The sequence below is a fragment of the Mytilus galloprovincialis genome, chromosome 13, assembly GCF_965363235.1.
Source record: "Mytilus galloprovincialis chromosome 13, xbMytGall1.hap1.1, whole genome shotgun sequence".
Lineage (NCBI taxonomy): Eukaryota > Metazoa > Mollusca > Bivalvia > Mytilida > Mytilidae > Mytilus > Mytilus galloprovincialis.
Genome location: NC_134850.1, coordinates 39,655,992 through 39,668,391, shown reverse-complemented (window position 1 = coordinate 39,668,391; position 12,400 = coordinate 39,655,992). Strand labels below are relative to the sequence as shown.

The 12,400-nt window shown below is 30.9% G+C and overlaps 1 protein-coding gene across 1 annotated transcript in view; it reads right to left on the bottom strand.

Moving 5' to 3' along the window:
* LOC143056055 (uncharacterized) overlaps positions 1–10,260 on the bottom strand; it is a 43,394-nt gene extending 33,134 nt beyond the window's left edge. Inside the window, exons 1-9 of the mRNA XM_076229130.1 lie at positions 10,146–10,260; positions 9,425–9,566; positions 8,397–8,638; positions 7,890–8,051; positions 5,632–5,815; positions 5,210–5,464; positions 4,065–4,285; positions 2,387–2,498; positions 810–926 (exon numbers count right to left, since the gene is read on the bottom strand). Coding sequence (XP_076085245.1) covers positions 810–926; positions 2,387–2,498; positions 4,065–4,285; positions 5,210–5,464; positions 5,632–5,815; positions 7,890–8,051; positions 8,397–8,615 — 1,270 coding nt within the window. The 5' untranslated portion in view covers positions 8,616–8,638; positions 9,425–9,566; positions 10,146–10,260. The remainder of the gene's footprint in view (positions 1–809; positions 927–2,386; positions 2,499–4,064; positions 4,286–5,209; positions 5,465–5,631; positions 5,816–7,889; positions 8,052–8,396; positions 8,639–9,424; positions 9,567–10,145) is intronic.
* Positions 10,261–12,400: the final 2,140 nt, after the last annotated feature.

Sequence of the window (12,400 nt, the reverse complement as noted above, 5' to 3'; positions counted from 1 at the left end):
ATAAAGTACGTTGTATCTTATCTGACTTTCTGTAACATTTATGAATTAATTAGATAGAATAAGATGTTGTATAACTGCCAAAGACAGAACTCTCCATCCAAAGTCTCCAAAACAAATACTAGTGTAAAACCATTCAAACGGGAAAACGAACAGTCTAATCTGTATAAAACGAGAAAGTAGAAATTTTTTTTTTTTATTTTAACGTTTTAGTTAATAGTTAATTATGGTGGTTCTGCTATGCAGAAAACAAATAAGTAAAATGATTGAGCTTTTGGTATATCTTGGTTTCCTCATAGAAATTTTGATTCTAAAATCTTATGTTTCAATAGCTCTTAACACCAATCTAAGGGAGGGGCAGAAAAGTGGTGGAATCTTTGAAAGAGGGACGAAAGACACCAGGGACAGTCAAACTCATAAATCGACAATAAACTGACAACGACATGGCTAAAAATGAAAAGGACAAACAGACAAACAATAGTACACATGACACAACATCGAAACAAACAACACGAACCCCACCAACAACTAGGGGTGATCTCAGGTGATCCGGAAGGGTAAGTAGATACTGCTCGACATGTTGCACCTGTCGTGTTGCTTATGAGATAACAAATCCGGTAAATAGTCTAATTAACATATTTTACAGCCATTTTTTTTATTATTGTCAAGAGTCAAATCGTCTTTGTCCAGAACCAATTTCGTTTTCATAATAAAAAGCACTATTCAGTAACTTTAGTAATCTTGTTTCATTCTGATTAATATATTTTAAAGTTCTAAAGTTTTAAAGTACTTTGAAAGATATGCACAGATACCTTTTACAGACGCAAAATAGTTATGTCCGTTCTGTAAGTGAAGATTGTGAAATGTTACATGATTCAAAACACCAACATTTGTGTATTCAACTATATCTGTTCCACCTTCCACAGATCCTGTTAATAAAATAAAACCAGGTGTAAATGTGCGACAGTATGTTACTAAGGTATTATGAACTAAAACATGAATTTTGCAACGTAAAAAATAGTTTTATTGACCTTAAAATTTAATGGTAAACGAATCGTATACGTGATTCCAAAATTCTACATTTTGTACACATATATCAAGTTTCGTGTAAATGGCGAAAAACTTAACCAGGATTATTTGAATAAAATGTTTAACCTCTCTAACGGACCTTTAACTTTAATAAGATTCTTCTGAACCGAACAATATTTGTTGAATAATGAAGAATCAATTGTCGATAGTGTGTTAAAAATGTTTGGATAAAGACTTATTACTTTTACGTTTTCCCGAATTAACGATTTCCCCCCTTGAAATGCTTTATAGTCTTAAGTTGTTACTGTTTAATTTCTTACTAGAATGAGACTCATGATCTTACATACATGCCAATATATCGTATACAATAACAAGCCCAGTTGATATTATCCCCTCTTGAATTTTCTTTGCGTACAATTCTATGTGTTCATCTTTTCCGACGATTGACTTTGAAACGGACAAGAACCAATCTTATTGTAAACATATTTGAATCTGTTTTAATGGCAGATTTTATAAAAAGATGTTTTAACTTATGTCATAACCTTCGAGGTTGCTTTGTGTCCCTTATAGTCCTTTATATCTTGGCTGAAATATTCAAAGTGAAGTTACTAGTTGCCCCCAGGTCTATGGCAGATTTTTATAAGACGTATGAAGTTTTCGGTTTTAAAGGCTGTCAACCTCGTTAATGATTTCGTTTCCGAACTGTCATGGTCTGCGTTCACTGGAAACCCATAGCTTACTTAACTATACTCCTGGTAAACATTGATGAAATAACTTACCTCCTATCCAACAATGTGGGAATATATCTTAAAATGTTTTAACAATTATTCATTATTATTATGTCTTATTGTTAATTTGTATATTTCTTTGTCATGAATGTTCTTACATTTATTTGTGTTGTAATCCTGTCATGTAATGTTGTCATTTAAGTGTTATATTTAACATTGTCATAAAAGCGGCAGGTTTGGCTAGCCACAAAAAAAAATTCACCATTTTTCCTAAAAATGTCCTGTACCAAATCAGGAAAATGGCAGTTGTTATCTTATAATTCGTTTCGTTGCATTGTCGTTTGGTTTTTTGTTGCACGTTTGTGTTTCTATTGTTTCGTTGTTTTCCTCTTATATATTTTTTGTGTTTCTCTAAGTTTTAGTTTGTAACACAGTATTGTTTTCTCTCAATCGATCTATGACCTTCAAACAGCGGCATACTACTGTTGCCTTTATTTAACAAAACATAGTTGATTGATATTTCTAACATAATTTTTTTCCATTTTGTTCGAAAAAAGAGTGCCTTTTTACTATTAATTTTATCTGTCTTATATATTGAGAAATATTTCGGTTTTTATTTATATTTGTCCTACCAATAGCAACTTGGTATTGACGTATTCCAGTACTATGACTTGCTGTATGATATCCCTCAATATCCACAAATGATTCCCAATTGACAAAAATATCAGAGGTTGTTATCTGAAACTAGTACAAGCAAACAAACAAACTGATAAAAAATAGAGAAAAAACTTACTCACTTGACAATGCAAAGATTTTGTTTTGCCATTTCAAACTAAAACATGTAAATTACTAAATAATTTTTAATTTTCACTCCCAATTATGTTGGGGTTCATGTTGCTCGGTGCTTAGTTTTCGATGTTGTGTTTAATAGATTGTTGCTCATCTTTTCGACTTTTTTCCTCTTGATGTTGCCTAAGCATTGACAGGTTGTCTTCAGCTTATGAGTTGAATTTCCCTTTGTTATCTTCCATCTCTCTTAGTTGATTTGTTATAAGTATGTACCTAAACAACTTTTTATCTGTGAACGTGTTTTGTGAGTTACTTATAGGTATTATCATTTAAAAAAATGGAAAACAACACGTTTAATAATTTCATGCGTCCGAAAAGTTATATATTCCAATCCAAATATAGCGTTTCGATTATTACCGAAAATACCTTTTCCCTTGGGTATATATTTCACAATATCATTAAGTTATTATAGAAAGTGGTTTGATCAACCTTTTGATTTTGCAGTTTGCTATATGGTAATTTCAGAGAAAGCAATATTGAGTTAGAGATTAACAAAACTACTAAAACCAGAAATAAATATTCAAAAAAAGCCATCAAAAAAGATGGGCTTCAGATGTTAAAGTCTGAAAGTTCTATTAAGAGTATTGAAAATACTCATAGACAGAAACTGATCGGTAAAGGTAATTGCATTAAGGCATCAAGCTTTTCAACAAACATATTAAATAAGTCAAATTGTAAAGATTAACATGAACCCTCAATTGGTGTAAGCAAATGGATTCGTATTATACAAATTAATGAGAACCCTAGTATTAATCAACTATATTTTTTTCGCAATTTTAGGTTTTTCTATATATAAATCATAGTGTGTTTTAAATCAGATACAGACAAATGTAAATGTTTATCAAGATTCTGTTCAAGAATACATAAAAAGATATAACAAAATCAGAACCATAAAATTTAATCCATTAATGAAGTCACTAAAAAGAGTATAGACGATTGAAAAGATAAAAACTTAATGCATAGAAATGTTGTACAATTGTATTTCAAGAAATTTGTACATATATAGATACCTGGGTAATCAGTGGAATATTGCAGGATACATCAAGAAAAGCTTGGATTCTTGAACATGTTGAAGAAACAATGTAACAAGCATATTTGGTGAAGAAATAGATAATATTTAAAAAAAAAACTTTACCACTAAAAGCAAAAGACTGCTTATTGGTTTTATTTATTCTTCTCAAAAGACATAAAACCATTTTAAAATATAAAAAAAAACCTTAACTATAATCTTGATTCTTTCATAATTATGTTGCACTTAAGGAATTTTTAATATTGAAACGTAACATATCCGAATCATATGTGTATATACATTTCAAGACTTTAAACTGATACCATGTCTTCCTTTATAGATAAAAGTAATTAACATTTAAACTGCCCAGTCAGTTTTTACCTTCATTATGTTCAATGTTTCATTTCAAAAGTTAAAGATCAAATTTGAAAATTTGAAAAAATTGTTCTAACCTTATACTGTATTTCTGTAGTTGGTCCAATCCAAACTTTTCCCGTTGAAGGAGGTGTAAGATCAACAGTAATACCATCACTGCATGAATTTGTTTCCTCCAGTACTGCTGTGTACGTCTCATACTCAAGTGTTTTTGAATGAGCATGAATACATATGGTGTACCGTTTACCGTGTTCTAGAGAAATTTCGTCTTTGAACAACACATTAATATAAGCATTTTCTGAAGAAAAAATATCATCCATATCAAAATTATAAATTTTAAGTACCTTTGAAAATAAGAAAAGTTTTATAGTTCATTGAAAGTGCAAATTTAGGAAGAGTATATATTACAAACAAAATATGACATTACATTGTTTGTATCTCTCCTGTCCTCCAGAATTCACTAGATTAATTAAGGAAAACATTTTAAACGACAGAATAGGTTTTAAAAAAGCTTGACTGGTTAAAATACTATTCTATAGATCAATGCTCTTTTTTTTTCATTTTATACATTATAAGAAGCAATCTTGAGTTTGCAAATCAAATAATTTGCTGGAAAAATTCTAGTGATATCTTTGTCGGTGAAGTTTGACATGTCATTTCTAAAACGTTCTTCAGGAAAAGATGAAAGTGTTGCCAATAATAACTAGTATTCTATATTTAAGACAACTGGAGTAACTTTATATAAATAAAACAAAAAAAAGAAGATGTAATTTAATGACCAATCAAAAATTTCACTATAGGTAATCTATCTGTAATATCATGCATTTCATGATATTACAATTACACTAATGGAAAGTTTACGGTAATTAGACCTATGTACAGAAAAGTTTCATCTAACATATATGTCTACATTTTCATAAGTTAAAATGCGATTTTTTTCTTTTCTTCATGATATATTTATATACATGTGAGACAGCCACAAAACATGTATATATTTTGATTGTTGATCAAAATATTAGACCAACACTAGTCAACATGATTTATCATGCAATGTAATAACCACTATGAAATAATAAACAACTCGACTAGATATACTGAATGTTTTTTTTTTAAAGCAGATCATTCAGAAAATGAATGTAAACATAACAAGTAAATGTTGTTTTTGTTTTGCTTTGTTTCTGTTATCATAAAATAAATCAATAGCAATTTGAAAATATTTTACCAGTATGTCCACATGTAACAACATCAGGATGTGAACATGGGTCTGAAAGGTGAATGCTGTTGAAATGCTTGTAGTACGTTAAGGTATCTAATGTTTTTATTTCAATCACTGCCCAAGTAAAGTTATCATGCTGCAGTGAGTGCCACACAGCACTTAAAATATTTCTATATGGCGTGTAATCAACGTCTTCAGTATTCCATCCTCCAGTTTCTTCAAGATGTATTTCCTTACCATATCCATCTATTATTGAACCGTCTAAAATACAGAAAAAGAATACTTTAAAAATATTTTGACTTTATTATCTACTAAATTTGTTATAATAATGAAATCATTTTGAAACTCATAAGTGATTGGATAATTTGAAATGTATAGATACTAGGAAATTAGTAAATTAAAAACCCATAATTTTGTTGAGAACATACCTTCGTTCAACTGCTGCTCTCCTGTGGCATCTACGACTATATTAGGCACAATATCTTGACCATTGCACGGTTTGATTTCAGCAAATGCCGTCTGCCACACACCTGCTCTATTATATCCACGTAAGGCAAATATTCGACATTTTGAAAAATCAATCTGCCCCAGCATATGCATTGTAAACTTTGACTGTAAAACAAAAATGCTTTGCTTTATTGCTCGATTATCCACGACAAATAATCTGAATGAGAGAAAACGAATTTTCAAGTATGTATACATGTTGAAGAACATCAAGTCTGTGAAAAAGTTTATCCAAAATCTGTGAATATTGAATTGCTATGGAAAATGCATAGATTTATAAAACATTCGATTCTAAATTTCCTAATTTTTGGTACTTGTACACAAAAAAAATGAAGTGTCCATGACTATATTTTTGGTGTATATATGTAACACTCCCAAACTTGTCCTTCCCTCCAAACGTGACCGATCCCCATAACGTGTCTATTCTCCCCAATATTCAATATTGCCCAAACGTTTCCGATTCCATAACCCCCAAACGTGTCCGATAATTTTTATTCGCCCAAACGTGTCCACTTTAAACGCCATATCGTCTCGCGTCTTTTCGCGGTAATACATGTTTGTCCCAAATGATATCAATAACGTTCACGGCATTCTGTGATGGGGGACATAGTTGATGAAGTGGTCATTTATTAGCATTAGTTTGTTCAATGCCGGTTGTTACTGATTACCATAACTGAAAAATTCAATCTGTAACATATTAATTAACTTTTGACTGAAATCGCTTGTTGTCCAGTTGCAAGTATTTCATGCTCATTTAGAACGAACATACACATAATTCTAGAACAGATGAATTAATCGTTTACTATGTAAATTATGTGTTGCTTATAAACTCCGGTCATGCCCTTTATTTTAATTCGAATATTGCACGGCGGGCTTTCAGCAAAATTGAAGTCACTTTTTTCAACACTTCTGATATTTTAAAAGCTCTCCAAATCATTAACTGCGTAGTTATCAGGTTTTAATCCCAACTAGTATTTATCCGGAGTAACCGTAAAAAATTAGGCACAATCCCTAATTCCAGGTATGCCTGATGATATGACCTATCTTTTAGTATTTACTGATGTCGATGAAATAATGCATGAAATATTTGGCACTGGACGTTATGTCTCTTGTTTGTGTGTCTTTAGTGATGCTGGAAACCTAAAATTTAGGATAAATACTATTTGGGATTTTCATTTGAAAAATTGAAGAGCGAGTAAAAAGACCGATTTTTTAATGACTTCAGTAAGAAACTATTTTAATCTTCGTATATAATAGAGGCCGTTTTAAATGAAAGTAGTGGAAATTTAAAACTAGCCGAACGGACGCTACCACTTTACCATGGTTATTCTGTTGGATTAAAATATATTTCTATTTTTTAATGAAATAGTAAAATGAGTATACGTTAATATAAAAACAATACCTTAATAACCAACGTACTTATAATATGGACAAGAATGATAATTCCAGTAAAAGAAAAAAAATAAGCTAGATATAGACACGTTTGGGCGTTTGTACAAATGACACGCTTTGGCGCCCTTTTACAACTAGACATGTTTTGCAGTTGACAGTTGCAGTGACGTCGGTGTGGACACGTTTGGGAGAATCAGACACGTTTGGGGAGAAGGACACGTTTCTGAGTGTTACATATATGCACATTGTTCTGATAGATTTCTTCAAAACTCATACTTAAATGATGATGAAATAACTTTGTAATAGTGTAAAGCTATGACTTACTTTTTAGGCGTTTTCCGCAACAAACAAATGTAATATGCAAGTAATAGATTTAAAGTCAATTTTATAGAACATTTATTTAAAGAGCATCCAAGATCATCCCCGGTTTGTTGAAGTTTGTGTTGCTGGATGTGGTTTTCTATGTTGTGTTTTGTGTATGTTTTCTTTGTTTGCGTTTTTTGCCATGATATTGTTAATATGATTTTTACTTTTAAGTTTAAATATCTCTTTGGTATATTTCGCCTCTTTTTAGCTACCGACTGTGACGTCCTTCTTAATGTACACCATCTTGACAATATTATTTCGTACACAGCAAAAATGATAAAAGGAAAAGCTATAGTTTTAATATTTACAATGCAAGTTGAACTTTAAAACTATAAGTATATTTCATAAAATGTGAACGTATTACACTTTTACTTTATTGCATATATGGATCAATGATTAGACACTTTATCCAAAAATAACATACGAAAGAGCTGTTTACTGCTGATATTTCCTCTGCATTTAACCAAGAATGATATATTCCTTTAGAACTATCCTGTCGACTGTATTCGTAATATAATATAACACTTCTTGCTTCATCTTCATCCACAATGTCGGGATCATACATATTAGCAAATGTTATTTCCATCTTAAAATAAACACAATATTATTTTTTTCTTTTCAACAAATCATTTAATATATTATACATGTAACAATGAAATTTTGATTTAAATTGAACGTATAATTCAATAACATATGAATGATTCTCATTTTCGGTCCGTTTTTTATCAAATTGTGTCTTTTCATTTTTTGTTGTTGTCTGTAGATATGCTTACCTTTGCAATAATATAAAGACAAGCATTCCAATAAAAGGTCACAATCAAACCCTTCTTAACAAAATTGATGATTACTCCTTGTTACACAATAAACTTTAAAGTTTTAGTAAATATATGGAGTAATTGGTTGTTGCAAATTAAAAACAAGTAGACAATACCTTATCTGTATTGTTAGTATGATTTGTGTATTCAATCGATATAGGTCCGGCAACAGGCTTGCTTGGTATGACTGTGACACCACTAGTCGTTAGAGCAGGAAAACAAACTTCGTCCGCACAAAACTTCACTGATGATCGATATGTTCGCCCAGGCTCAAGTGAAAGATCTCTCGCGGTCAGATTTGTGTTTTCATTAATCGAAATATATTGGTAGTTCATTTCATTAAATGTGCTCCAGAAATCTGAAATTTCGAAATTGGTTATTTAAGAATGGTATTTTTATTTCATTTTATTGATAAATATCTAGAATAATATAGCATGAATAAACAAAGTGCAGCCCAAGTCTGCAATGTTTATTTAGCATAGTAAATGTGAAATTGTGGTGAAATTCGTTGATTTACTTTTCTTTATACTTATCCTTTTAACTGAAATTTCTAAATAGAATCATGTTGATATTTTTGTACTTAATACACAATATACGCTATAACATATAATAAGGTATTTATGCAATTACACAGTATTATTACAAAAGCAAGATACACTAAAATGCGGTTCTCATTTAATCTTTATATTTGAAAATGTTATCATTTTTATTTTACATATACAATACATTTCATCATCATGATCATAAAAAAATATAAATGTATAAGATAAGTTCTTAATTTTCATAGTTTTTTATATATTTTTTTGGAAAAAGGAAAATGTTACACTTTTGTAGAATATGTAGTCACGACTATTATGCAGGTATTATCAAAGCCGAAAAAACATTATTGAATCACTTAATTTTACCTTTTCAGAATAATTGGTTCCACCCCGGAGTTTATGCAGCGGTCAATATGACCAACTCTTAGTGTAGGTTAATATACTGCAGTGATTTTTTTCACCCCTTATTGTTTAGATTTTGGCTGATCTGACCTCAGTCAGATTCTCCTTACATTGTTTTTTTAATTGTATTTCTATCTTTTGAATAGGTAACTAGCGGTTCTGTCTTTTTTTGTGTGTCTAGTTCTATATTTTTAAGTGTTTACCACCAAGCCAATGTCGCTCATCAATACTCCAAAACGCATGTGTTATGTATGGTATATAATCAAATGGTATTCGAAAATATGCGCCCAAGACAGAAGTCGATACTTGAAATTCTTTATCAGCAGTACAGTTTGGTCGTGTATCCTGTTGAAATAAATATAACATTGAAACGGAACAAAACAGGCTTTTTCTCACCAAACTAGATGTGATATTGCATTCACACTGTGTACTATTGTATTCAATTTTTTAAAAGATACTTCGGCATTGATAGTTAGTAATAATTATAGATATGCAAAACATTCTACTGGATATACATCATTTTTGGCCTGTGACTATTTAACTAAATATCAAAATACATTAATTTTGTGGACCTACATAATTGGATATACAAGAATTATATTTTTTCTAGATTATACATGTTCATATGTAGGCTAATCATTTTTATACTTTTCATAAGTATACTTCCAGTGCAAGCAGTATACGTTGGTATAACAATCCGATTGTTAAATAAATTTTTACACCAAGGCGTAAATGGTCTTTTTTCTAATGCTTTGTTAAGCTTCGTGCTTATATTCTCTCTCCCCCACCGCAAACAGCTTTGAACAGAGCGCACTTGATGAGTCAAATATCGACGAATCATGTGTACGTTTTGAAAAAAGCCTTCCTCGATACATTTTTCATTAAAAAAAACCCGGTATATTTGATTGTTTTTTCATAACATACCTGATCATGATGGCTTGCATTTAATGGTAAACTGTCTGGAAAAGATTAAAATGTCGTAGATAAGTTATAGCTGTGACTGGTATTAGTACAATTTGGGTAATTTTGATAACAGAATCATGGATTATTTTAAGGTCGTTTAAAATCATTTTTCTATGATTAAATATGGATTCCAAATTTTTTATTTTGCACGTCTTTGAACAAAATAGCTAAATATATTTTGATATACACAAAACGTTTACAGTATATATACACAGATGATGAAATTCTTCACTATAAAAATTCATAAAAACTTCGCCATGCGGCGTCCACAAAAAGTTAACTTTTACAAATGAGTAATTATAATATATTAAAGGCATCCATTCCTTAAAAAAATTAATGGTAAGCAAAAACATCAGTTATTTGATTTTTACAGATGTGATTTTAGGCAAAGCTGCCGTTTGGGTCCTCCGTATAACAGAACCGTGGGTCATTCGAATGTCAGTTCAAACCTTTTTTCTACGATTTAATATGGAATTGAGGTGGGGGAGGAGGTAAAATACAAAATTCAAACTCATAAGTCGAAAATAAACTGACAACGCCATTGCTAAAATTAAATAGACTTGCAGGTAAACAACAGTTCACAAAACTCAACATAGAAAAAAAAGAATGAACAACCCGAATCCCACCGAAAACTGGGAGTTATCTCAGGTACTCTGGAAAGGTAGAAAGGTCCTGCTTCACATGCACCACCCGTGAAATATATAATAGATAATGATAAATCTATGAAATAAACACAGAATAACGACCTTTGTGTGAATCATAAGTAAATATAAGTAAAAAAACTCTCAAACCCTCGAGTAAGAAGTTTAGTTTCTGCTAAATAAAGTGTCGATCCAAGACGCAGATCTTGTCAGTCACTGTTTATACCTTAACATATTTTATCAATTTTCTCTGTCAGGGGCATTTATCTAGTTTTTATTATTTTCAAGTTAGGTCGATAAATAGCCAGATAATGGAAAATGCACTTGTATATTTAAGAACATCGTATTTATATAATTTTTATTATATTTTATATGTTTGTGTCATGTGTTAATTCCGCATCTCTGTGACTTATGAGTTTTTGTCGACGAAACGCTTTATTCTTTAGTTTTCTATGTTGTGTCGTGTGTACTATTGTTTTTCTGTTTGTCTTTTTCATTTTTAGCCATGGCGTTGTCAGTTTGTTTTGGATTTATGAGTTTGACTGTCCCTTTGGTATCTTTCGTCCCTCTTTTCTTGACTGACGTACAAAACTTTCAACTTTGTATCTATAAGAAAATAATGTAACAAAAAACTGAATTCCAAGGAAAACTCAAATAAGCTGACGAAATTAAACGTTTACAAACAACGATTCAAGTGAAAAACAACTGGCATTTTCCTGACTTGGTACAAGCATTATTCAACAAAAATAGTAGGTTAAACCTGGTTTTATAGCAAGCCTCACCTCCCGCTAGCATGACAGCTGTTTATGGTTCCGTTATATTAGCAAAATTGTTTAAGCAACCCAAATAGACGTAATAAATTGATGTGACAATAACTGGGATTCAACCAGAAGTTAATTAATATCTCACATTTTTTTTAGGCTAGTTCATATACACGCAAATATGTTTTGTTTTTATCTAAGTGCCATTCATTAAGACTGATAGAGGACTACTTCTGTTTAACATGGTTTTGAATATAACCCTTATGAACTTTCAAGTAACACTATAAATACGGTTGTAACGAGTATACATGTATTATGAATAATTAGTTGTGATATGATTGTTAATGAGACAACTCTCCACAAGAGATATGTCACCGTTCAGCAAAGCCAGCAATAAAAGGCCACGAAATGACAAATTTAAAAACTATTTAAACGAGAAACTAAAGTCCTACTTCTTAGGTAAAAATAATGAACAAAAAACAAATGTAACACAGCAACAAACCACAACCACTGAATCACAGGGTCTTGACTTTGGAGAGACACATACAGAATATGGCGGGGTTAAACATTTTAGCGGGTCCCCAAACATCCCCTTAACTTGGGATAGTGATGTGAAAAATACAATAAAGAACAAGCTATAACAGGAGGTTTTCAGAGTGACAGCAAACCGAATTGTTATACATTTATTTGTGTCCTGTCATTTATCAATATCACAAGGACAATAACTGCCGAACGGTGACATTCATCAATATTTAATTCAACAGAAACAACATATTACAATTTGAAAAGCTTTGGTTGAACGGTCCATGAGTTA